Genomic DNA, 26,004 nt, shown 5'->3' on the forward strand with positions numbered 1-26,004 from the left:
TGACTGGGCTTGCGTCATTTGGCATGATTTCTGATCGCATCCCACAAGCCTCTGCACCTCTGCCCCATTTTCTTTCTCTACACCTGACAGGCACATATAAGCATTCTAAAACAGACTGGTTGCTTCACCAGGCATCCTCAGTACATAAAGATAGAAGGTCGCTTTGATGTAGCTTTTGTTAGTTTTGTTAATCTTTAGATAGATCTTAAGGGCCAGGAACAGAGTTCACAAAGAGATGGTAAACACTCTTTCCTTGCCTGTCCTTCCTTTCCTGCCTGTTTATGACCTCCAGGGTTTGCTAAATGCATTCCTCCTCGATTCCTGTTTCATTTACAGTGGTGCCTCGCAAGACGAAATTAATCCGTTCCGCGAGTCTCTTTGTCTTGCGAGGCATTCGTCTTGCAAGGTACCACTGTACTCTGAAACATGTATGCATGCTCAACGTAGTCTTTGTAGTTAAAAGGATTTCTCTGATCTAACTTTGTGCCACATGGCGATGTTTTTGAAATGCTCAGAGGAAATCTGATTGGTTCTTACAAGCGCTGTGTTGAGAGTTTTTTTGTTAATAAAAGGGACCTGGGCCAGGGTGTGGCGGATTATTATTGGTACTTCCTCCCAGAGTCTTGCTGTTTTTTTATTAATCAGGGTCCAAATCCTTCCTTGCTTTCAGAACGCAACACACACACAGGCAGCCCACGTCCTTTGCTGGCAGACGAAGCCGTCGCCTTGCCAGGGGGAAGGTGAGGAAGAGCTCCTCTGCCTACAGACTGACCTTGAGCCCAGAGGCTGTCCTGGGCAGGGGTCTTCCTCATCTTCACCTTCACTTGGCAGGAATTGACGACGATGTTGTCGGTGGGGCTCAGGTTGCGAGTGCTGACGATGCCGGGGGCATAGTAGCCTCTCATGAGGAGGTAGTTTGTGTGCGACGCCTGGTGGGCCTTCACCTCAATCTGCCGCTTGCTGGTCGCGTTCTCCTCCAAGTCCTCATCGTCGTCGTCCTCCTCCTCGTCCTCCTCCAGCCCCTCTTTCCCCAGGCTGCAAGGAGCAGACAGGATCCCCCCCACCCATTTCAAGGTCTGCTACATCAAAGGAGCAGCTGCCACCGCCAGCCCAACCAACCCCCCTCGCCAGCAGCGTTTCCTGCGGGCTGCCCTCCTGTGTGGCCACGGGCCAGACACTATCTCTCAGCCTAACCTGCCCAGGTGGTTGCGCAACTCATATGGGAGGAAAGAAGAGCCACATATTCTTCCTGGACTGACGTGTAAGATCTATTCATCTCCACCAATCTAAAGCCAAAAGCGGCTCTGGCACATTTGATTCGGGGTGGTATTCAATTTGCCATTTGTAGGTGTTCTTCGGGTGGCTGATTCTGCTGTGGAATCTACAGCTGCTCTGCCAAGGTCCCCTGCTGCCAGTTCCCCCAGCGGAGCCTCTGGCCAGCAAGCCGCCTGCAGCAGAGGTCGGCTCTCCACCCGGAGGACATTGTTTAAACAGTCCTGTGAACATCTTTCTGTGGGGTGGGTAGGACTTGTCTAAAACGTTCACCCAATGACATAATGCAATAAGCACCGTTATACATTTTCTGTTTCAGTTGTTTCCATCTGTTCTAGTTTATCTACTTAATATTTATTTACTTACTTACTTATTTATTTATTCATACATTCATTCATACCCCGCCCATCTGGCTGGGTTTCCCCAGCTACTCTGGGCGGCTCCCAATAGAATATTATTATTATTATTATTATTATTATTATTATTATTATTATTATTGAGATAAAACCTCAAACATTAAAAACTTCCCTAAACAAAGATGTCTTGAGATGTCTTCTAAAAGTCAGATAGTTGTTTATTTCCTTGACATCAGCTGGGAGGGCGTTCCAAAGGGTGGGCACTACCACTGAGAAGGCCCTCTGCCTGGTTCCCTGTAATTTCTCTTCTTGCAGAGAGGGAACTGCCAGAAGGCCCTCGGAGCTGGACCTTGGTGTCTGGGCTGAACAATGGGGGTGGAGACGCTCCTTCAGGTGCACTGGGCCGAGGCCAATGAGTTGTTTTTGACCTTTTTGCAAACTGCAACCAACAAACATCACAACAACAACACGAGACAAAGGCAGCTCACTGATCTCGCTGCTGCTGCTGCTGCCTGAAGTGTGGAAGAGCAGCTATGAGCCTCTCCTTGCTCTTCTCTCTCCACATGTTCCCCACGTGTACCAAACCCCAGTCAATGGCCTCAGCAGGATTGCAAAGCCACCAGAAAAGCCTCTGCCCCCTGGCTTAGCAGCTCATGCAGAGGCGTCAGGGAAAGGGGTTGAGGAAGAGCCCCAGGGCTGCTGCCGCTGCTGCTGCTGTGCACCCCAAATGGGTGGGCGGGCTTCAGTCAACCTCCCCCCACTGCCACCCCCTTCCAAACCAAGTGCCAAGGCAGCCCCACCTTTTAATGACTTCGTTCTCCACCAGGGTGCTGTCCACCACCACAATCTGCTCTGGGATCATCACGTCCACAGACGCCAAGCCCAGGGAGAAGAGGGCCAGGATGGCGGCACAGTAGCCCCCAGGGCCGTCCAGAGGAAAGGTGACCATCTCCTCGGAGGCAAAGGAGTCGTCTTGGTCCTTGAAAGAGAAGCGAGTGGCTTGGTCCTGAGCTCCGGCCTCCTGGAGCTTCGAGAGGAACTGGTACGACTCGCTGCAGAGCATGGTGGGAAACCGCCACGTGAACACCCTGGAGAGAGAATCCGAGAACTGTTGAGTTGGAGGGGGACCCCAGGGGTCGTGCAATGCAGGAATCGCAGATAAATAATCCCCGGCAGAGGTTTCCATCTGATGTCACAATTTATGGCGGTCGATCTCCACTGCCCTCCAGGGAATTTAACAATGTTTTATTATGCCCTCCCCCCTCGACTGAAGTTGAATGAACTTCATTTAAAATTATCTCTGGACTGGACCAGGAGTGGAAGGGAGCAATTCCGAGTGGGAAGAGGAACAGCTACTGATTAAATCTGTCAAGAGGCTGCATTTGTGAAAAAGGATCTGTTTTTAGTTGTGTGCCGAGAAAGAACCCCAGAGTGGAATTTTAATGGCGGAGAGTGGACATGTTATCTGGGAGTTATTTATAGCCTCCGCCTTTATGCAAGTTGATGGACAGAGGAAGGAATGGAATGTACAAAGAAAGATAGACTCTCCCAGCGGACGAGGTCTGAGAACAATGCTTATGAAGGACTATACACGTGAAATGGATCCTGGATTTATGAGAAACAAGAAAGGTGCTGTATGTAAGGAAACAATAAAGGTCAGCTGTGAGAATGGACTAACACATGGGTAGGCAAACTAAGGCCCGGGGGCAGGATCTGCCCCAATCGCCTTCTCACTCCGGCCCGCAAATCAGCATGTTTTTACATGAGTAGAATGTGTGCTTTTATTTAAAATGCATCTCTGGGTTATTTGTGGGGCATAGGAATTCACCCCCCCCAAAAAAAATAGTCCAGCCCCCCCCCAAGGTCTGAGGGACAGTGGACCAGCCCCCTGCTCAAAAAGTTTGCTGACCCCTGGACTAACATCAAGAGAAGAATTAAAGAGGAAATGAAAGAAGGATGAAGTGGCTACATGAGGAAGTAATGGACGTATGTTTGCAATAGGAGGGAGAACTTACTGTACTATATCAAAGTAATTTGAACTAATTTGTAATAATCTGGAAAACCAAGAAAACGAGGAAGAGGAAGAAGAATCATCATCATCCCTGGCAGATGGCCGTCCAAAGAATTTCCAAGGAAAGAGAGTCCACAATCTCTCTTGGGAGTCCGTTCCTCTGTCGAACAGCTCTTACCGTCAGAAAGTTCTTCCTACTGTTCAGTTGGAATGCCCTTTCTTGCCATTGGTCTCCCTTGGGTGGGGTCCTGCCCCCTGAAGCAGCAGGAAGCACGAGCTTCCTCCATGTGACGGCCCTTTCTAGATACCTGAAGACGTCTCTCATAAAGGGCCGTCGCATGGAAGCTGGCACAAGAGCTAAGCTACCTTGTGTTCCCCTGGCTGGACAAAGGGGTGGGCTCCCCTGTGCTCCAGCATGCCAGGCAGAAAGGGGCGAGGGAAGCCCCCAGGAAGGGCCGTCTGGGCTCCCCTTGGAGGGTGTGTTCCCCCCAACACAGCCTTGGTTCTCCTGGCTGCCCCCCATCCCCCCAGCCTCTGCTTTGCACTGGCAGCCTCAGGCAGGGCACTGACCTGTAGTAGCTCTGAGAGAGCTGGTAAGACATGGGCACAAAGGGCAGTGCCCGGCTCTTCTTGGGGCCCAGGCTGTGGTTGCCCCTCCGGCGGTTCACGAGGCTCCTCTTCTGGCAGTCCAAGAAAGCCTTGACCAGGAGGTCATCCCCGTACTCCCGGTAGAGGCGGAAGGTCTGCGGACACCAACACACGCAGGCAGCTAAGAGCTGGGAACGTCAGCTCCCCATTGTAACATCTCTCAATGTCTGTTTGCTTTTGGGGAGGGTAACATTTCCGCTTTTGCCATTTCCAACATGCCCAAATCATTTCGCCAGCATTTTGAAGTGCCTCCTAGACCTTTTCCTCGCCACGCTTACAACCTCCCTTCCTTTCCTGTTTACTGCCTGTTTATGACCTCCGGGGTTTGCTAAATGCATTCCTCCTTGATTCCTGTTTTATTTAGCCTAAAACATGTATGCATGCTCAAAGTAGTTCTTTGCAGTTAAACGGATTCCTCTGATCTGACTTTGTCTTGTCCCACATGGGGATTTTTTGAAACGCTCAGAGGAAATCTGATTAGTTCTTACAAACGCTGTGTAAGAGTTCTTTTGTTAATAAAAGGGACCTGGGCCAGGGTGTGGCAGATTATTATGCACACTTCCTGCCAGAGTCTTGCTGGCCAAGCCTTGCGTGTATTTTATTAATCAGGGTCCAGTCCTTCCTTTACCTTCAGAACGCAGCAGACTAGAGGGGCCACTGGCCTCATCCAGAAGTCTCTTTACAAGTTCTCAGGCGCATAGGCCAGCTGTCTTCCCACCTACTCCCCCAGGCATCAGTGTCCTCAGCAGATGCTCAAGCCCCAGTATGTTTCCTTGAGCCCCCAAGATAGGTGAGGGACGCCCACACCTCAGCAGACCAAGGTTCTCTCTACCTGAAATGACTGGCAGGACTTCATCTGGTTGTCGGAGAGGGCCAGCGTGCTCTGGATCAAGTTCTGCAGCACCAGAAAGTGGATGTCGGCGATGCTGGAAGGAAAGAGCCTGTGTCAATCTGAAATCGGCCTTCGCGGCACAGATCCTTCTTTCTTAAAGATAAACCCCGAATTCAGGGATGAATAAACTGCTCCACATCTTAGCAATGTGGTCCCAGCTTGGGAAGCTGGAATGGGGGGTGGGGTGGGGGGTGTCTTGGCACTTGGGGATACTGGATTTCAGTTTCAAATGGTTCCCAACAGGAGAAGGAAGCCTTTTATGCTTCTCCCCAGCCCACTTTGCCTCACCTGCTGAGCACATCCTCTTTCTTGCTTTGGGTCGTTTCATCTCCGATGGCCAGAACTCGGAACCTGGAAAAGGGCAAGGAAGGAGCCACAGGGAGATCTCACCAAGGTGGCACACACAGGTGCATCTCCCTTTATCCCAGGGGTAGCGTACACCCACCCCAGCACGCAGGTGGCCCAAAAGGACCCCTGGGCCCCAACCCCAGAAAGCCCCTGCCAGGCTGAGTTAGCTGAAGGCAGTTTCCTACAGACCCGCCAGGGACTGGGGCAGATTCTGATGGGCAAGAGCCAGGTCTGCAATTCCCCCAGGCACAGCAGGCTGGTTTCTCGGGAGACGGGCAGCTCAGCCCCTGCAGGGCCACCCTCTCAGAGATCCAGAGAGGCCCCGGCCACTGCCAGCTCCTGACCCAGCCCTGCCAGCGGGGTTTGGCCAAGGAGATACCTGCGGAAAAGCTCCTCCAGGGTGTCTGGAATGGCAGGTCTGGGATTCCCCAGCGTGGAGCTGAACTTCTCCTTCAGCCTCTCCACAAATTCCTTGAACTCTTCTGCGCAAACCTTTGAGAAGAGGAGGGAGGGAGGTCAGTCAGCTCTGAACAAAGCCTGGCCCTGGGAACCAGCAAGGCGGGGCCCACACCCGGTTCCGTCTCTCTGGGTCACCTGCATGAACGGCACCTGCGCACTTGTCTCTGTTTCAAGGGCTCCTCTGGCAGGGCAGGGGCGGAAGGAGGGGCTGGGAGGAGCCTGGAGGTCTCCTGCCCCCCCCAAGCCCAAGAGGGGCAGGAGGCGGCAGAAGAAGAACCAGTGGCTCTGGCATCAGCCCACTCCTTGTTTGGGTCCACTGCTGAGGGGCTGGCAAGGGTTGCCCATTTGCTACGGGGCCATGTTCAGGGTGTCACTGTTTGTATATGAAGCCCTTAACTACTTTGGACCCGATTCCCCATGAGATCGCCTTTCCCCACCCATTCCACCGCGTCCCTCAGTGGAACTGGCCCTGTTACAGGTGACACAGAATTCCCATTCCACACCTGTAATAACTGGGTCGTTCAGTGTGGCATCTACACTTTGGAACTCCCTGCCTACTGATATCACTGTACTCATTCTGGCACCTGCTCAAAGCATTCTTGGTTAGGCATGCCCACCCAGAGGCTTAGAAGCTGAGATATTCTTACTCTATTTTAACTTTTGCACGTTTTAAAGCAGGGTTGTGGTTTTTTTCTTGAGTTTATTGTTTTATCTTCTTGTAAATCTGACTCGCCTGCTGCCTTCATTGCATATCCTTAGATGTCAGGCAAAAACGTTCCTCTACTCCCAGGCCTTTTAAACTGGGTGTGGGTGTGTGTGTGTCTTGTTTTTGTTTGTTATTATGGTATGTCTTGTTGTGTTTTTATATTGCAAACTGCCCTGTGATCTTTGGAAGAAGGGTGGTATAGAAATTAATGATGATGATAAACTGCTTTGAAGTTTTTTACAATCGAGTGTTATATGCAACTAAAGAAAACAATTCAAGGTTGAAGGGGAATGGAGAAACCATCCCTGGAGCTGTGCTCAGCATCTCTGCCCATGCAGGGCAGGGCCACTTCAGGCCCATCCTGGGGTGTGTGTATGGACCCAGAACCCCACACCTGCCCCTGCTCACCTTGGGGTCCTGGTAGTTGCTCTTCCTGTTCATGAAGTCGTCAATCAGAGTCCGGTCTTGGTAGACTTCAGCCAGGCAAACCCTGAGGAAGACACCCCCCAGTTTAGCCCTGAAGCTGAGCCTCCCTCCGAGAAGGCTGGCTTCTGTAGAAAACACTTCAAGAGCCACAGAGGCGGCCAAAAGGGGGCGTCCCCTGGCACCAGCCTCTGCTCCCCAGGAGGGATGGCCGACTCCGATGGTGATAGGGAAAATATTGGCTCTCAGACCATCGCCTCACGGGAAGAGCCCTTGGCCACAGCATCCCTGTGTTCTTAGCACATTCACATTCCCCGCTCATAGCTGGGGAAGAGGAACCCCAGGAAGGAGGGAGCCCTGAAGGACGCCCTGAGAGCAGGGGAGGCAGCGAAGGACAGAACACGCCCTGCCCCCCCCCCGACACTGGGACACGGAGAGGGCCTTCTTGGTGGTGGCTGCTCCCAGGCAACTTGGGAACTCCCTGCCCTGAGAAGCCAGACTGGCTCCCTCCTTGCTCTCCATCCGTTGGCAGGTGAATCCCTTTTTGTTCCCACAGACATTCAGAAACTGACCAAAGGGCTGATGCTGTGATCTTTTCATTGCAAAGATCTGTACGTTTTAATAAGCCAATACATATCTATATGTATCCTGCATAGATGTTTTGATGTTTTATTGTTTTCTTATATCTGTTGGAAGCTGCCCAGAGTAGCTGGGGCAACCAAGTCAGAGGGGAAGCGTACAAATATTAAAATTACTATTATTATTAGGTTATTATTATTAGGTTATTATTATTATTATTATTATTATTATTATTATTAGGTTATTATTATTAGTAGTAGTAGTAGTAATAATAATAATAGTAATAGTTATTAAATGATTGCTTCCCCACCCCCTGGTGATTTTAGCTGTTTCTATTTTAGCTGTAAGTTACCTTGAGTCCCTTTGTCAAGGAAAAAGGTGGGATAGATATAGATAGATAGATATATAATAATAATTTCAAAGCCGCAGCAGCCTCACAAGCTCAGAAAGAGCACTTATTAAATTCTTAACTCACCACCAGAGGGTGATAAGAGGATTAACAATGAAAGGTGGGTGTGACTCCATTTGGTCTCAGTTTATATCGTTTATTAACAATAAATGGCACAGCCATCTGCCCTCTGTCTCAGCTGCAGCAGCCACCATGGAGAAATCCCCTTACTGCTTTAGACTGAAGTACACCCCGAGGACAGCTGCTGAATTTGTAATGTAAAAAGGTTTTCCAAGTTTGTGGACGACTGCATGCAAGACTTAATTTCTGCACGTTATTTGTCTTGGGAGACAACGCTCTGCATTTGGTAACTGCTCTCAGAATTTCCAATACAGCTTATGAAATGAGGAAAGCGCCTCACTTGTAGTTGAGGTAAGTCTGGGGGTTCTTGACGATGTAGCGCGCCCTCCGCCCCACCGAGTGGCACGTCTTGTCCAGCGACTCCTCGAAGTTGCTGTGCATGATGTCTCGCACCACCTGCCAGGGGACAAACGGCCCCTTCACCTGCGTAGGAAAAGAGAAAGGAGCCCCCGCTCAGCCAAGGCCAGGATCCCTGGACCCTTTGCACACAAGCCCAAAGCCGCCCCCCCCCCCCGTTCTCCCCACTTGCTGGCTGCCAAGTCGCCCCCTCCCAGCCTCGCTGCTGAGATCAGCTTCCCCGCCCACCTTGGCATTGAGGACGTTGCTGGCGATCCGGCACAGCATGAGCAGGCTGTCCTCCTGCACGGTCCACGTCACGCGCAGGCGGGTCATCCTCTGCAAGGCGCTCTGGTCCGCTTCGTCGTGGTAGCGCGGCTTTTTTCTCTTCACCCCGGTGCCCCCCTCTTAGAAAGGAAGGAGGTAACTTGTGGTGAGCGAGCAGCTCGTGGCTCTGCCTCTCCCATGTGTGTGCGTGGGGGGGGGCAGGTGGGCATCCCAGGCCCACTGCTGTGGAAGACCAGGGCACAGCCACTCCGGCCCCCCTGTACCCAGCAGACCCCAAAGGCAGACAGGAGGATTTGCCCCAGGCCATTAGGAGGACATATAGATCTCAAAGGAAGAGGCAAATCCAGCCTACAACTCCCATGATCCCTAGCTAGCAGGACCAGTGGTCAGGGATGATGGGAACTGTAGTCTCAAAAATATCTGGAGGTTGGGGAAGCCTGATCCAGACCAAAATGGCGCTCAGAGCCCTAAGTGGTTTTCGGCCAGCGAGTGCCATGCCCAGCCTGCTCCCCCAGCGAGGTAGGCCACCTCTTTTCTTCCTCCTTTTCCTTGTCTTCTTCACCGGCTCCTTCTTAAGCCGCTTCCTCTTCTGGCTCTTTCCGCCCCTCACTCTCTGGCTTCTGTTCAGCGTGGTTTCACTTTCGACCTCCAGGTCCTCCTTCTGGACCGCAGGATCCGCACCCAGCAGCCCGTCTCCCCAAAGAGAGCTGCCGCCACCACCTGGGAACCAACAAGGAAATCCTGCACCAGCAAGGCATGCACAGCAAAAACACACGCAGGCACCGCCTGTCTGGCCAGCAGCAAATTGGGGAGCAGCAGGGAGAGAGGGAGGGAGGGGCTTTTATGGGCCCCAAAAGCATGGAAGAGGGAGACAGCAACTAGAAATGTCAACTGCCAGTCTCCCAGGCGCAAGCGCGAGAATTGCGACCCTGTCTTGCGCGCGCGCACACACACACACACACACACACACCTGTTAAAAAGTCTTTGAGCTGTTGAGCTATTTGAGCTACTACTATTTACTTATTTATGTATTACCTGCCCTTCACTCGAAGGTCCCAGGGCAGGTTACAACATTAAAACAAGTGTTAAAAACACTTTACAACAACTTGCGATCACCAAAGTAAGGTGGGTGCCAAAAATATGCGCCTCAGGTGTAAAAAGCCAGGGTAAAGAGATGCGTCCTCAATATCCCCCGGAAGCTGTACATGAAGGTGCCAGGCGCACCTCCGTGGGGAGGAAGTTTGCCATCTCAGGGGCCACCACAGAGAAGGCCCTGGGCCACCACCCGCTGAGCCCCTGAGGAACTACCGAGAGAGCCCTCTCTGCCAATCTCAGCACCCGGGGAGGTCTGTAGGGAAGGAAGCGGCCTACGGGTATTTGGGGTCTGAGTTGTTTAGGGCTTAATTTGATCTGGCTTCTCCTGAGAGGGGCAGTGGCAAAGCACAGAAATTGCTGAGTGGCTCAGAATCACTCACTGGAGATCTTCAAAAGGAGCACCAGGTGCCGCCAAAATGTCTCGGTGCAATTTAGGAAGAAGGTCAACCTGCACCTAAGTCTCCACTTCCCAGCTCCGTAAAGCGTTTTTCCGCAGGAAGGGCTGCCCAGGACAACCGCCTCTTTGGACCTGTCCCAGCTTCACAGCTCCCACAATGGCCACATGAAAGCTGGGTCGTCCCCCCGATTCCCCTGGAGGAGTAGGATCAATGCACAACCATCTCTGTGCCCCCCACCCCGGACACACACAGGGGAGCTCCCAGTCCCATTACCTCTTGTGCTCAGTGGCAGAGAGCGTTTGGTCAGGAAGGTTTGCAGTCTGACCGTGTGCCCAGCTTCAGCAGCAGCAGCATTCTCCTAGCGGCAAAGCACACAGGTTACCAGCCATGCAAAGACCGCAGGTGGTTCAAGCTCATACTAGAGAGAGGATTTTCCTTCCTAGCCAAGCTCGGCTGCATCTGGCAGTCACCTGCAAAGCCTGAGCGCCACATCTGCATCCAGTTGACCAAAAAGGAGCTATTCCTAACAACCGCGGAAAATCCCTGGGAGCAGGGTTGGTTAAAATAAATGATTTTTAAAAATCGGATTTTTTAAATTTTAAATTGTATTTTTAAAATAAAATGGTTTTGAAGGAAAAATCTTTCTAAAGATAGTTTTCTGTTTAAGTTACCTTATAGTCCAAAGGCTATTCGTCAGGAAATAAGGATTTGTTTTCAATTTTTCATGTGTGCTAAAACTCAGTCTAAGTTTTTTTAAAACAAACAAACCTGTTTAACCACACCAGTTAACAAACATGGATACATATGCTATAATGTTACTGTTTTAGTTAAATAAATTGTTTAAATTGTTATGATGGAAATGATTATTTTTCTCCTTCCAATAAAGTACAGCAGAAATGTTGTCTAAATATAAACAATAATTTCATAATTATCTATGTATTTCTAATAGTATAACTGTATCAGTAAGTTTTGATATAACTGTAAAAACTACTCTGAAAATTTATTATTCCAAAAATGAAACCTTCATCAGGTTGTAAATATTAAGATTACACCAGCAAGAATGATTCTGTAAAAAAAAAAGATTTAAATCAAGTCTTACTGACTAGTGACTTGACTTAAATTGTGATTTAAATTGTGATTTAAATCGATTTGATTTAAATCAAATCCACCTGGGAGTGAACAGGAGGGACGAATCCAGGTGGCAGCACCGGAGGAAATGTGTGGATTTGGCGTTGCATGTGGGCTGCAGAGTGAACTGAGGGCTTCCTACACAAAGCAGGTTCTTAGAGAAGCTTTTGCCCATCAAGGACACAACAGTCTCCATGCTGGGAAAGCGCATGGCTGCTCTTGCCCCTGTGCTCATGCTACTGCGGAGTCAAGACGCTGTGGCCACCTGTCCAAATCAGGCTGGGGGATGCAGAATGTCCTCTCGACTTCGCAGGGGTGGCAGGTAGTTTAGTCTCCGAAAGCCACACATAACATTCAGAATCCTTTGATTTCAGTGCTTAGCGGACAACGGCACCATTCAGAAATAAATTTCAGTTATAGCCACTGAAAATACAGGCAGCTGAAAAGGTGATTTCTGGGAGCAGTCTCTCTCTCCCTCTCAAAAATAAAACGCACGTCAAAGCAAAATTTAGCACAGAGCGGCTTGTGCTAAAAAATCCAGTTTATTTCTTCAACCGTCTGCATTGTTTAAAAAGATATCTATTTTGGGGTGGGGTGGGGGGGAGGAGGCAGTTTTTAAAAAGAATTGTTTGGGAAGGAAAACTCACCCTCCTGGTCTTGTTCATAATGTAGCTGGTCCAAATCCAATTGCGCTTCAAATGGCCGTAAAAGCTGGAATCCAAGCCCCCAGCACCGAGCCCGTCACCAGGAATGGTGCCGTTGTCCTCCACCTCTCGGCGTCCTCTGAAAGGGGGGGGGGAGGGCATGGTGAAGGGAACAGCTTAGCCCAGGAATCCTCAAAGGCCAGCTCTGCTCTGCTTAGGACCAGGGTGTGTGGGGGGGGGGGGAGGCTTGGTCCTGACATGCAACTATTCCAATGACTTCTGACTAAACCTTATGAAGATCTTTCTCAGAAGGTGTTCAACTCTCCTTCCTTTTTAAGCAGAGGTTGGATGGTCATCTGCTATGGCTGCTTTAGCTGAGAGTCCCGCATTGCAGGGGTTGGGCTGGATGTCCCTTGGGGGTCCCTTCCAACTCCACATTTCTATGACTCCAAGTGACTTCCTACTCCTCTCACTTCCTGATGCTGCTAACCCAACTTCAGGAAAGGGTGCCTGATTCTTCCAGACAGCAGTAGCTGTAGTACAGCTTAGCTTTTGTGCTGGGCCTTTTCTGTATTAACTTTGAAAAGGCAAATAAAGAAATGCCTTTAAAAGGAGAGGGGTAGGAAACCCCAATGGGCCTTCCAGACTATTTTACATCGTTTTTGATCCTATCTGCTGCACTCCTATTACAGTCACACCTCGGGTTACGAACTCTGTGGGTTGCATGTTTTCGGGTTGCGGACCGCGCCAAACCCTGAAGTACTGGAACGGGTTCCTTCTGGGTTTTGGTGCTCACACATGCACAGAAGCACAAAATGACATCACACGCATGTGCAGAAGCGCCGATTCACATCACACACATGCGCAGATGCAGCGCCTCAGAACACTGCAGGTTGCGAACATGCCTCCCGCACGGATCCCATTAGCAACCCGAGATATGACTGTACACGGAGCGTGAATCTGCACAGAAAGGGCTCAATGGCGCTTCTCTTCTAGAACACACAGACGTCCATTTCAGCGCAACCAAGGAGCATTTAAGCCCCTGCATCTCAGATCTGATCAGCTAAGACCTGGAGAAAGCCTAGGGGGCTCCTCTTTTCCTCCCTGCTGGAGCCCTTTACCAGCCCTGCCTCCGCTGGCGGATGCGAGTCACCCTCCACCCCTGGGTGCGTTCTGCCCTGCCAAAGCAACACCCCAACTCTGCAACACGCCCCGTTCCTAGCAAGCAACCACAGAGGAAAGGAGACGTACGTGGTGTATTCCAGCATGGCGCACTTGCGCTCAAGGTTGTGCCTGTGGGCTGCCGACTCTTGCTCCAGCGCCACGTCCAGGGTAGTGCCAGCCTCGCTGGCTTGCGCTCCACCCCTCCTGGCACGGGGGTGGCGGACAATTCCTGAAAGGAGGAAGAGGAGGAGCTGGTCAGCAACAGCAGCAGCAGCAACTCTGCCATGGGCCAGAGAATGCAGAGGCAGGTGGCCAGGGGCTAGGAGCTGAGAGCTGCAGGATATGGCAGGAGAGGGTGGAATGAGAGGAGGCAGGAAGGGGCCATAAGCGCAGGAAGGCAGCGGCTAGTGAGTCTGGCTCTGTACCTAGTGGCGTATTGAGGCAGACGCACTGCAGATCAAACCAGAAGTTCTCCACGTCTTGCAAAGTGTTCAGAACATACAAGCGCCTGTCAAAGGGGCGGCTGCTCTGAGCCAGGTTGTAGTGGGGCTCGCAGACGGTGGTGTCCACAATCACAGCGTTCTTCTTCAGGTAGACAAAGACCTGCAAGACAACCACAAAAGCTCAGGGGCAAAGCAACCGAGCAAGGACGGACTCGAGGGATTTAGGGAGTTAAGTCAAAACTAGGGTACCCCTTCCTTGCGTGCTTGGATAGCAGCCAAGTGCTCTCCTTTGACACACAAACAAAAACACTGCTGAAGAAGCAGGGGCATCTTCACACGCCTCGTGAAGCCACCCTGCGAAGAGAGTTGCTGGGGTGGGCCACCCTGGGCCAGGCTCAGTTGTTCGGCCAGCAATATGATGCAGCCACTCAAGGCCATTCCAGCTGCAACCGAGTGTTTTGGGAAAGAACAATCCCAGCTCCGGAGACAGAAGGGCCTGCCCAGCAACTGCCTGGAGCCACAGAGGCGCAGCTTGGCTCAAGATGGGCACCACAGCTTTGCAACCCCTTCCCTTTTCTAAAAGTGGCAAATCAATTGTCGCAAAGTCTGCACTAGAGGAGCAAACTGGGATATTCACATGCCACGATTACTTTTATAGGCTTTTCTGCCTCCTTGAGGTGTTAACTGCTTAGCAATGTTAGGGCACTTTGGCTGCCGTCAAATGCTGCTGTTGCAAATAGGCACTCTGCTTCTTTTGCAAACCTCTAAGCGGCCACAGACGGCATTCCTTGCAATTCATTCCTATCTGGCCTCAAGGGTTGGCATTTTTCTCCCTCTCCACCCAGGTTGAGAGGGTAACACAGGGCAAAGCAGACTCCAGCCCACAAATCTTTCTGCAACAATAGGTCGCTCTTTAGAGTGATTCCTTCTTTTGCTGCCACAGACTAAAACACTTTTCTTCTGGAAAGGGTTTCTCTTGTTAATCAACAAAGACAAATGTTTAACAGAAGACTAGATGAGAAACACAGGGAGGCAGGCACAGCTCCTGGGAACCAGGCAATGCAGGGAAGGGACGGGGCTGGAGCCTCTTCTACCTGCCCAGGTGCATCTGGTGACCCTGTAAGTCTGGAGGGACAGGAGGCAGGCAGAACCCACACCTGGGGGTCTCCTTCCCCACTGGGGACAGGGGAAGTTTCCCTCATTACTCCTGTAGGCATTGTGTGTGTTTTAAAAGTAAGCTGCTTTGACCATCAAGCGGCAGAGGTGTAGATACGTAGCAGTAACCTTACCTGATCTTTTTCTTGAAATTTCTCTGTGGGTCCAAACTGAACCAGCCCCATGTAACACAGCCGCTGAAGGCTTTCCACTACTGAAAAGATGTATCTCCTGTAGCAAAGATATTAAGGACTTGAGACTCATCAACTTATTTCTGTCAGTTAGCTTCCAAGCACTCCACCAGTCACCTCCCCTCTCCTCCCACAAAAAAAAAGAAGAGAAAGACCGGGCAGGTTTTCCAATATGCGTAATTCTCTGACATATCCCATATTCAAACAGTTTGAACCATCCTGTGGAATATTTATAGCCCTCCCTGGGTCCCAATTCAAGACATTCTGACCTAGGCCCAAGGAGGGGGGTGGGGAGTGTCTACAGGCCACCAGTTTTAGTTCAGAGCTGATTCAAACAACCTCGGAAAGTCAGAGACATCTCCCTGCCCACAAGGTGATGTTCTGGGTCAACAGGGGCTAAAGCAGTGAATCCCTTCCCTCTCCTTTCTCTAAGGAAGGCTTTGGCACACCGGTGGATGGCTGTTTAGTGAACAGACTATATTGCAAGCTGAGGTTTTTTATGCTACTGACTTGAACTCTGTGATCACGAAGCCCTATGTAATGGAGGGGGGTGGCAGAAGAGGAGAGAAAGAGGCAGGACCAACATAACTTGCTGAATGTTTTACACGAGACACAAAGTGAGATGTTCTTTCACAATGCCTGACATTTGTGCCTTTGACTCCCTGATCCTTTCTGAACCCTTCATCTTACTGCACCTCTTTCTTAGTAGTTTTCTCTCTGCTCCCAGTTGCATTCATAAATTTTACCTTATGCAGAGGATGAGAGTGGTGTTGGTTTGACATGGACAGCTCTTATAAACTCACACGGCCGTTCTACCTTTTTAGGGAATCATTCGCACTGCTCTAATATTGCCCAGGTTTGGATTCCGAGCTCGTGGAGACGGACCTTTGAAAAGTCTGGTATTCTCCGCTACTCTGAAATCGCACCCTTTGCCCAAATCTACACCTGCTGAAGATGCTTACCTCTTGTAAAGGAGCTTCTGCCGGATCGACCTTGGAAGGTATCGGATCAACGTGTGTTTCTTCAGGGGATCGTTTAAATAATCTTCCAGGTTATCTACCTAAAAATTATGAATTAAATTTCAATGTAACTTAAGTCTGGCTAACTTTCTGCTTTTCCTAAGCGAAGCCCAGGGATATTTTCTTAAAAAACAGAACGACTGCAAGGAAGGCTGTGGCAGCAGCAGGGAAGCTGAAAAGGCCCCCACAGGAGGCTGGCCAGGACCTCCGCCCGTGGCCTTGGCTAGCGGTGCCCCTGGGTGTGGCAAGCAGCTTTTGCCCCACCACCAAAGGATTTAGCTGCCACCCCTCCAAAGGATCGGGCGGCAACTTGTAGCCACAGCAGAACTGACGGGAAATTGGGAGCAGAAGCCCCGAGGGGCGGCTGCCTTTCGGCCGAGAGAAATCCCTGAAGTGAAGCCCAGCACCTTGTAGCTGACTTGCACTATCTGGGTAAAGATGGACAGTGGCAGGCAGAGGAGGATGTCGCTGACGAGAGCCCACCCATGACCAAACTCCCGGTGGAGCGGGAGAGGAGGGACGTGCCGCTTCCACGAGGCGTCGTCCACGTACACTGCAAGGGAAAGAGAGAAAACGGTTCTCACGGCCGCAACAGACCCATCTCCTTTCACGGCGGGGTCAAGGGAGATTCACACCAACACATGGATCTCTGGTGTGGAATACTGTGGGGAGCTCTGGGTGCCTCACCTGCAGGAGGATACTGCAGAGCTGGGGAGAAATTGGAAAAGAGCCACCAAAAGGATGAAAGGGGTGGAGTGACTCCCCCAGGAGGAAAGATGAGGAAGAAGGAACAATAAAGATGTACTGTACTTTTCCGTGTATGAGGTTTCTTTACTCTAAAATAATTTTTTTAAACAGGGGTCGTCTTATACATGAATAGTGCAGGGGGGGAGGTAACTGGGTGGGTGGGTGATTGGTTGCTGTGGCAAGGTCTCCTGTTGACTGGCTGCTGCTGGAGCAATTAGGCGTGTGATTGCTGGCGAGCGGGCAGATGCCCATCAGCTTCTGCAATGTGAGCGTTAGTCATCCAGGTTAGTGATTTTCAGCACACACCCCCCCAAGCTCAACAACCTTGGGCAATCCTCCCCCCAAAAATGCTCAACAACTTTGGGCCACCTCCCCCCATTTTCTAAAAATTGTCCCCAAAAATTGTCTTATACATAGGGGCGTGTTATACACGGAAAAATACGGTATAAAGTTATGCAAAGTGTGAAGAAAGTGGACAGAGAAAAGTTTTTCTCCCTCTAACTTTACAACGTGGCCACTGTGCAAACAGGATGGGGAAAGAAATGGACCACAGGGTTGTTCTTATGTTCGTGAACAGCTTGTGCTCGCCACCATTCATGCTGAAATGCATATACTCGGGTCATGTCTCATTTATTTTGCACAGTGTGCTACCGTGACACAGGAATGTCAGAATTTACTCCAGCTCCTAGGTGACTCTAACCCAGAGTCCACAGTGCTGTGGCTGCTGCTGCTGCTGCATCACTCGGAGGCCTCCCTGACTGAACCAAGCCCAGCCGCCAGGAACTCAGAGGATGCTTCCCAGGAGCATGCGCACAACACTCAGCCCCTCATGCGTGCATCTTCCCATGGAAGCACATAGCAGTGGCAAGCACTGTGAAAGCCCTTTGCTGCTCTTGCAGAGCCCTAGGAGAGCCCTTAGATGCCCTGGGACTGTTTTCCTGGTGGTCCTGCACCCTCCTGGGCACCGCAGGGCAGTGACCCCCAAACGGGCCCTCCCCGCCATCACCCCTGCGCTGTGGAAATGATGCCCATCCCGTTGCCCTATCAGCTATTTCAGGCATCCTGTAAACAGGAACCTTTTTGCCCAGGCTTCCCCCGACTGATTGCTGAGCTCCTCTTTGTAGCATGCTGTTATTAGTATTTACACCAGAGGTCGTCAAACTAAGGCCCACGGGCCGGATACGGCTCACCGGGCTCTTTAATTTGGCCCGCGCAGAGGCCTTGCCAGGCGGAGACTGACTTCCGCGATGCAGCACACCTTCCGATTGGCTGCAGGATCAAAAGCCGCGGATGCCTCTGAGTGCCGCCCCTTCCTTCCCGCTGAGGCGGCCGAGCAGGAATGAAGAGGGGGCAGCGCGGAGGCCGTCTCCACCGCCCAGGCCAGCGGCATGGGCTCTGTGCCCTGCCGAGAGAGAGGACGCGACGCTCCAGAAGACGAGGCAGTGTCAGCGGCTGCAGCATGAGTGGCATAGGCGGGGGGGGGGCCTTCAGGAGGGGGGGTGCTTTCAGGAGGTGGTGGGTCCGGCCCCCCACAAGGTCTGAGGGACAGTGGACCGGCCCCCTCCTGAAAAAGTTTGCTGACCCCTGATTTACACTCTCTTTTTATTATACAGTTTCATTGCTTTTATTCAAAATACTTTCAAATATGAAGCAATGGAGAAATGCTTTCAGACCAAGCATCGAGCCGTCCTCTGGACTCCCTGCTTGCTCCCGATTCCTCACCTGCCTGGTCCTCAAGCGCCTCGCAGCCTTCCTGGCTCCCGGCTGCTGCTCTCGGCTCCTTCTCTTCTGTCCTGCCAGGCAGGCTGGAGTCAAGGCCTTGCAGGCCGTCCGCTGCCTCCTGGCTGCAGCTCCATCTCCTCTGCTGGGCGCTGAGAGGATGCCCATAAACCAAGTACCACAGGAAGAGGTGGGCCACCTTTAAGCGAGGCATTTTGGGGAGGAAGCCCAGGGAGCGCCCAAGGCCTGGCACTGAAGAGAAGAAGAGGGTTTGCGTTGGAGAGACACAGGCAAGAGCTACTGCCCACCACTCCTTACACAGAACCACCCCCGCCCCCCAATTCAGGAAGCCAGAAACAGCAGAAGCAGGAAAGGCCTCTACCTGTGACTGGGTGGTAGCTTAACTTGGCAGCGCGCGCCTTTCTGCCAGCCGCCTCCGCTTTGCAAGGAGAGAAGCAGCCCTCCATCTCCCTCAGGGCAGCCCCAAGTCCAGACTCCTGGCTTCCTTCGTCCAGACTCTCCTGAGACATTGGCGTCTGTGGGACTTTAATCCTGCAGTTATGAAGGGAAAGTGAAGCTAGGCACCAGTGTTAGGAAACTGCAAAGAAGGCTCCAATGCTCAGTCCCCAGAAACACCACAATATTCACTGAACAACTAGCTAGGAACATGGCTCTTCTGCAGCCATCTGCCTCCTGCCGTTTCCTCGAGCCACAAGCGGGACAACGGGTGTCTGTAGAGGACTGGAAAGCGTTTCAGAAACCCCACGAGTGTGGGGCTCCCCCCACCAGGAAGTAGGCAGGAGGAAAGCACCTCCTCTAGATATGTGTCATGGGAATGGATGCCAGAGGGAAGAGAAACCAAGCCTTTTGTGTCATTGGCCCAGTCCTGTGGAACACCCTGCCACTAGATTCAGTGGGCACCTTCTGTTCCACTTTTCTGTTCCGCCAGGCCTAGGCAGGCCATTCAGAGCACACACACACACACACCAATGGTCTACTGCTGTTTGGTTTTCATTCTTTTGATTTCAACTTCTTATGATTTTACTACATGGTTTTATGATTTTATATTATTGTGAACCACTGTGATGTACTTCTATGACACAGCAGTACATACATGACATATAAAATAAATAAGAGATCTCAGTCCACCAGCCCAAATCACCAGGGGGTGGAGGAGGGAGAGAGGGAGCTGCCCAGTTCTGAACGCCCTCCTGTTGCTTGGAAATCTTGCCAGTCAGAGCCTGCCCAGCTCATGCTGGCAGCCCCTGCCACCCTCTTTCCCTCCCGCCACCTACCTGTTCACGGTGCTCGAGTTGGAGATTCGGAAGCGAACTTGCTCAATCGCGCTCTTCACCAGTGGGTCGCTGGGATTCACCGAGGGGTCGACTACAAACTCCACCTGCCAAGCAGAGGCAGAGAGAGACACAGAAGCAGGCTTGGTGAGGAGAGGCTGAGCAAAGGAGGCACGGTCCTGAGGGCAGCCCTTTCCCCTTCCTTGGGAGACACCTTGCTTCTGCCCAAGGCCCCAGGCAGCCTTCTGAGCAGGGGACAAGCTCCAGCCCAAGGCCACTTAGGAGGAACAGCCACTCTGGGTGGGAGGCGCTGGCTGGTGGCAATGCCAGGACTGAGAGCAGAGAGGGAGAAGCCGTGGGCTGAGTCTTCAGAGAGGAGGCTGAATCAAACCATTGGAGGACAAGATGCCAAGGACTTTCCCCAGGGGAGGATGAGGACACACACATGGCCCACAGTCAAGCCAGAGGTGTAGCTGGGGGGGGGCACTGAGCACACCGCGGGGGGCGGCACTTACCATGCCCAAGCCACATGTCTCTCCTGGGAGTGATGCGGTGACTTGGGCACCTGCAGGCTCTGCGCTGCCCAAAAAAGCGACATGGACCTGCATGACTTCGGAACAGAACAGGGCACCACAGGCACCTTGCCCCCCCCCCAGGGCACCCAAGCAGCTAGCTAAGCCGCTGAGACAAGCAGAGCAGACTGGTCCCTCAGAGAAGGTAAGATTCCTTGTCCATCTAGGATTGCCCGTTGGGTTCAAGTTACAAGAAAGGGGACCCCGACTTAACATCAGGAAGAACTTTCTGGCCATGGAAGTGTTCAACAGCGGAACAGGCTCCCACAGAAAGTGGTGGACTCCCATTCACCGGAAGTTTTTAAACAAGAGGTTAGAAGTGTGGGAGATTAGCAGTCAAACCTAGCGTGCATATTCTGACCAGTTAGAATAAGAAGGGGCTAAATTTCACACAGCTGTATTGCCAATAGACGGATACTCAGACCACAGACATACAGTTGGTAGAGCAGGCTCTGTGTGATGTCATTTCCCCTCCTCTCCTGGAGAGAAAGAAGCATCTAGTACTTCCTGTTCCTCTTCCTTTGACCAGCATCGGGTGCTCCAACTTTAGGCACGTGCCTGACGCTGGTTATACAGTACATAAAAGTATTTTGCCTGCATTGGCTTTACTGCTGCTATTGTTGTGAACCAACGCATGATTATAAAGTAAGGAAATCTTTTGTTTAAACTTACTTTACAAGTTGTTGGATGGGCAAGAAAGGGAGAGCCAGCTTACTTTGTAGCTGGACTTGCCCAGAATAAGGTTTTACAGCCCAATTCCTATGCTTTTAGTTTTTCTGCCAAGAATGGGAGTTTAGAACTCTGCTCAACCCACACGTGTGGGAGCTGGGAGGGAGAAACTGCAAGTAAACCCGTCCCACAGGATGGCCATCCATCAGGGATGCTTTAGCTGCGATTCCTGCATTGCAGGGGGTTGACCTAGATGGCCCTCGGGGTCCCTTGTGGCTCCACAATTTCATGATTCTATGAGCGGAAGTGGCTCCCTGGCAGAGGACTCAAGCTGCTCTCTCTTTCTTATCGCTGGGTACCTTGAGACCCTTTAGGACAGCGGTTCTCAACCTATAGGTCCCCAGATGTTGTTGGACTACAACTCCCATCATCCCTGAGCTCTGGCTTTGCTAAATAGGAGTTGTAGTTCAACAACATCTGGAGACCCACAGGTTGAGAACCACTGCTTTAGGAGGACTGAACTTCAACCCATCTCCCTCACCCTTCCCCAATTCACTAGCTGGAAAAGATTTGCACCTCCAAGATCACCCGAATGGGTAACACTAACATGCCAGGGGGAGCCTTGGCAGGCGCTGTACCTTTCTGCTAATGCCATCCTGGATGACTGTGGTGCGGAAGAGGCGCAGGAGGCCTTCCTGGGAGAGCTTTTGCACTAGGCGGACAATGGACTTCTTGCAGCACCTGGTGGAAACCCCTTCCTGCTTCTCCTGGTCCATTATCATCTTCTGAAGGCTGCAACAAGGCATATACACACCTATTTATTATTGCATCCAATCCCACATTTTCCTCCAAGGAGCCCGACTCACTCCCTGTGGCATGTGCCCTGATGGAGCAGGGAGTGGGCTGCCCGGCAGGCAAGGGGGAAAAGCTGGCGCTTGCTTCCGAACCCCCGACTTACGCAAACAAGCTTTCGATCAAGCGGAGGTTGCGCACGGCCTCGATGATGAGGTTGCGGCGCTTCAGCAGGCGGTAGGTCTCGTGGGACCGCTCCACGCCCGAGGCTCGCCAGCCCTTCTCTTTCTTCTTGACATCACAGCTTTTCTGGCACAGGGGCAGAAAACCACAGTTTATAGAGGCCAGGTGAAATCCTGCTGCCCAAACGATCATTACGCCACACTCGGGACAAGGAAACCAAGAGAAGCCCCCGGCAGTGAGAGAGAAAGGGGGAGTTGGACAAACTGGCCGCCACCCCCCCTCCTCTGCACACCCACTTCCTTTCCACACACAGCAACCTACACCAAGGTTATCGTCCAGGTACCTGCACAAAGCTGCAATCGCAGAAGTAAACCACGCGTAAGTTGTGGGTCCCCTGTAACTGAAACTGGGTGGACCTTGTAGAGGCTGAAGGAAGAGCTGCCAAGTTTGATTGTTACAGCTGGGGCTCAGCTTGGCCGATTGGAAGCCCCGGCAGCCCTAAAAGCAGACTTGCTAGTGGGCTAAGCCTGTGGCATCAACCTCAAAGGGAATCCACCCTTTGGGACTGTGGCTTTGGGGCTGGACTGAAGTTTGTGAGTTTGGGAAGAAGTGCACAGGTTCTTGACCATGCACGAGACTTTCCGTGCACCCAGACTGAGAGAGTGTTGGGGCCCTAGGAGTTAGCACCCCCTGCGTATGAGACAGGTTTCAACGCCCAGGTGAGACGTGGTGTGCAAGGCCTGCGATGCACTCCTGGCTCTTTGTGGCTGGAGCCTTTGGTGTGTGAAACAAGTGCCCTGCTGCTGAAGTAGAGGTTCAGGACAGAATGATACACTTCCTGGACCAGCGCAGAAGCACTGCCACCTTCTTTTTTTGTCTTTTATTTATTTTGACAAAGTAATAATTATAAAGAAATAAGAATAAAAATGTGCACCCCACCCCCGAGACCATTCCATTGTAACTATCCAACTTCCCAAAATTTCAACACCTCTTGCAGTGTTTAGACCCCTTTCCATTTCAACAGTACAAATTCTACAAACACCCTCCATAACTCCTCGAATTAATATTTGAGGATACATTCCCCATCTTACCTTAATGGCACATGTTAATTTATCTTTAATAGCTACATCCCAAATCTCTTTATACCTTTCTTCCATTTTAGAATCTGCTTGCCCCTTCCACTTCCTAGCTATCAGAATTCGTGCAGCTGTCAATAAATTTGTGAGCAAGTCCTTCATAGCCTGCGAACCATCCGCCCCTGTTGTCTCCTTTCCCCACACCTCTTTTAATTATCTTCTTGATCCTCCATTTCTACTTTTATAAATTTCACTGGCTTCCCCTTTTATAAATGTATTGCTGTGCCACCTTCTGATGCCCACTGGGTTGTGGAAATGCCAGCTCAAAACCCCCCAGGAACACCCCCTCTCACTCCCTGAGGCTGAACTGCCTGACATTGGCTCCTCCATCAGCCAACCCACAGCAAAAAGGCCCTCCGAGGCATGTCCAAGCTGCCCATAGCAGGCTTGGCAAGGGAGGTGACCCCCCTCCAGTGACTCTGGTCCCCCCCCCCCGTCCCAGCTCACACCTTGCGAAACTCTCCACCCCAATTGTGCCAAAACATGCGAACTAACAGCAAATGTTCAGGCTTTAAGGCCTCTTACTTTGGGAGTCTCCAGCTTGACTTCCTCAACCACAGCCATATCACCAGCATGATCTATAAAATGGGCACAATTTGAGAGGCCACTTTCCTGCTTTAGTGTGTCCAAAGTGGAATCATCATTGGCCATGTGTTCAGGAAGCTCTTCTGGGTATTCAGAAGGGCGCAACGGAGACAGCTTCCTCCCCAGGGTCCTTGGAGCTAGCAATTTCTTGGCTAGTTTTAAGAAAAGACAGAGAGGGAGAGGAAACACATAGCTGGTCAGCAACACAACCAAGCAACTGTTGCAAGCTTTGCTGCATCACAGGCAATGGGTCAGATGCTGACAGAGATCATGGATTTCTGGCGATCTTGAGCAATCCTAACCCCCCTAATTAAGCACAACCGGTTGTGAGGGGAGCCCACCCACCTGCCCCCTTTATACAGATAAAGATCTCAGCACTGAGACCTTATTAAAAACTCTGTTCCAGAGTCATGCAATTTCTGCAACATCACAAACCACTTTGCTGTTCTTAAGGCTGCAAGCAGGCAGACAGACACAGAGGAAGGAAGTGGGCCTCTTGGCCCAAGCTCACCCCTTGTACCTTTCACTGGCGTCGACTGGCACGGGCTGCCTCCTCCTCGGAAACTGAGCCTGAGCAGTGACGCTGAGCTGGCGTTCCTCGGCTTCCCGCCTTCCCTCGCCTCCTCCTCGTTCTCCGATTCAGAGAGCAGAGGCATCTCCTCCTCCTCCTCGGCTACAGAGAGCTGCTCCTCCCCAGGCAAGGAGTCGTCGGGGGCCACCACCACGCTGGCCATGGCCAGCTGCTCACTCCGGGCCTTCTCCCGCTCAAACTGCCGGCTGAGGTCGCTCTCTTCCGCAAACGTGCAGGTGATGTATTTGGTCGTCCGCTGCCTGCCTTCGTCTTCCATGAATCCCTAAGCAAGGATCAAGACCGTTCTCAGCCTTTACCTGGCATTTCCTGCATGTTGGGGAAGGGGGCCGTGCGCAAGGCCCGCAGGGGAGGCCGGGACAAGCGTTACCTTGATCACTTTGTATCTCTCCAAGAGGCGGCAGAGCATCCTGGCTTCCAGCTTCCCCACATTCATGGCGGCTCGGAGTTCAGCTTGAGAAATGCCTTTGGTCCCCCAGCTTTCAACTGCAGAGAGGGGGGGAGAGGGGAAAGCGTAACACTAGGTCCATATAGTTAAAGCTATGGTTTTCCCAGTAGTGATGTATGGAAGTGAGAGCTGATTGCCGAAGAATTGATGCATTTGAATTATGGTGCTGGAGGAGACTCTTGAGAGTCCCATGGACTGCAAGAAGATCCAACCTCTCCATTCTAAAGGAAATCAGCCCTGAGTGCTCACTGGAAGGACAGATCCTGAAGCTGAGGCTCCAAGACATTGGCCACCTCATGAGAAGAGAAGACTCCCTGGAAAAGACCCTGATATTGGGAAAGATGGCGGGCACAAGGAGAAGGGGACGACAGAGGACGAGATGGTTGGACAGTGTTCTCGAAGCTACCAGCATGAGTTTCATCAAACTGCGGGAGGCAGTGGAAGACAGGAGTGCCTGGCGTGCTCAGGTCCAGGGTGTCACGAAGAGTCGGACATGACTAAACGACTAAACAACAACAGGTCCCCCCAAAGATGCTGAATGGTGGGAGAGTTCAGAAGGGCAGAAGGGTAAGGCAGATCCTAAAAATATACACCTTAAGTGTCAAAGGCCGGGGTAAAGAGGTGTGCCTTCAGCATTCGCTGAAAGCTGTCTAATGAAGGTGGCAGGCACACCTCTGTGGGGAGTTCCACAGATCAGGGGCCACCACAGGTAAGGCTCTCTCTCGGGCCACCGCCCCCAAATTTCTGAGGGTGAAGGAACTGCCAAGATTCCCCCTACTGATCCCAGCCCCTGAGATGTTTGGGGCCTGAGCCATTTACCTACTTAGCTCATACGCTTGAGTCAGCATATCCTTCTCGTAGACAATGTCCACAGGCTGCACGGCTTTGGTGATCATTTCTTCATCGTCGTCGTCATGGTAATCATCCACCTTCTTCCGAAACTCCTTCACTAGCTTCAGACAGCGAACCATTACGTCAGTTCCTGGGAGCGAATGAACAAGCATACCCCCCACCCCAGTTTGTCAAAACACAAAAGGAGACTTAGCAAGGCAGAAAACTGGCAGCTCCAGGCAAAGCACAAACAAATCAAACACAACTAGCATGAAATGCAGGTGCAGCTGTCAGGATACACAACTGCTTTCAAGTATTTTATTTTTAATTGTATCCTTTTGCTAATCTTACTTTCTT

The 26,004-nt window shown here is 51.5% G+C and overlaps 1 protein-coding gene across 6 annotated transcripts in view; it reads right to left on the reverse strand.

The window, feature by feature from the left end:
- The window catches only part of GTF3C1 (general transcription factor IIIC subunit 1), a 39,352-nt gene that overhangs the window by 6,857 nt on the left and 6,491 nt on the right, over positions 1 to 26,004 (reverse strand). For 2 of the 6 annotated variants that reach the window (XM_083474666.1, XM_083474670.1), the window contains exons 7-32: positions 25,640 to 25,798; positions 24,739 to 24,854; positions 24,291 to 24,633; positions 23,720 to 23,931; positions 22,042 to 22,184; positions 21,722 to 21,875; positions 19,846 to 19,949; positions 18,933 to 19,102; positions 18,554 to 18,802; positions 16,492 to 16,637; positions 16,028 to 16,125; positions 15,009 to 15,105; positions 13,702 to 13,879; positions 13,364 to 13,505; positions 12,116 to 12,251; positions 10,614 to 10,698; positions 9,376 to 9,588; positions 8,809 to 8,966; positions 8,504 to 8,646; positions 7,101 to 7,182; positions 5,907 to 6,019; positions 5,468 to 5,530; positions 5,120 to 5,213; positions 4,210 to 4,382; positions 2,429 to 2,716; positions 773 to 1,035 (exon numbers count right to left, since the gene is read on the reverse strand). In XM_083474666.1, coding sequence (XP_083330792.1) covers positions 773 to 1,035; positions 2,429 to 2,716; positions 4,210 to 4,382; positions 5,120 to 5,213; positions 5,468 to 5,530; positions 5,907 to 6,019; positions 7,101 to 7,182; positions 8,504 to 8,646; positions 8,809 to 8,966; positions 9,376 to 9,588; positions 10,614 to 10,698; positions 12,116 to 12,251; positions 13,364 to 13,505; positions 13,702 to 13,879; positions 15,009 to 15,105; positions 16,028 to 16,125; positions 16,492 to 16,637; positions 18,554 to 18,802; positions 18,933 to 19,102; positions 19,846 to 19,949; positions 21,722 to 21,875; positions 22,042 to 22,184; positions 23,720 to 23,931; positions 24,291 to 24,633; positions 24,739 to 24,854; positions 25,640 to 25,798 — 4,122 coding nt within the window. Of the gene's footprint in view, positions 1 to 772; positions 1,036 to 2,428; positions 2,717 to 4,209; positions 4,383 to 5,119; positions 5,214 to 5,467; positions 5,531 to 5,906; positions 6,020 to 7,100; positions 7,183 to 8,503; positions 8,647 to 8,808; positions 8,967 to 9,375; positions 9,589 to 10,613; positions 10,699 to 12,115; positions 12,252 to 13,363; positions 13,506 to 13,701; positions 13,880 to 15,008; positions 15,106 to 16,027; positions 16,126 to 16,491; positions 16,638 to 18,553; positions 18,803 to 18,932; positions 19,103 to 19,845; positions 19,950 to 21,721; positions 21,876 to 22,041; positions 22,185 to 23,719; positions 23,932 to 24,290; positions 24,634 to 24,738; positions 24,855 to 25,635; positions 25,799 to 26,004 lie in introns of those variants that run through there. The other 4 variants (XM_083474669.1, XM_083474667.1, XM_083474668.1 and 1 more) reach the window with 4 other exon arrangements.

This window comes from Podarcis liolepis, assembly GCF_965112155.1.
Source record: "Podarcis liolepis genome assembly, chromosome: 14".
NCBI lineage: Eukaryota > Metazoa > Chordata > Lepidosauria > Squamata > Lacertidae > Podarcis > Podarcis liolepis.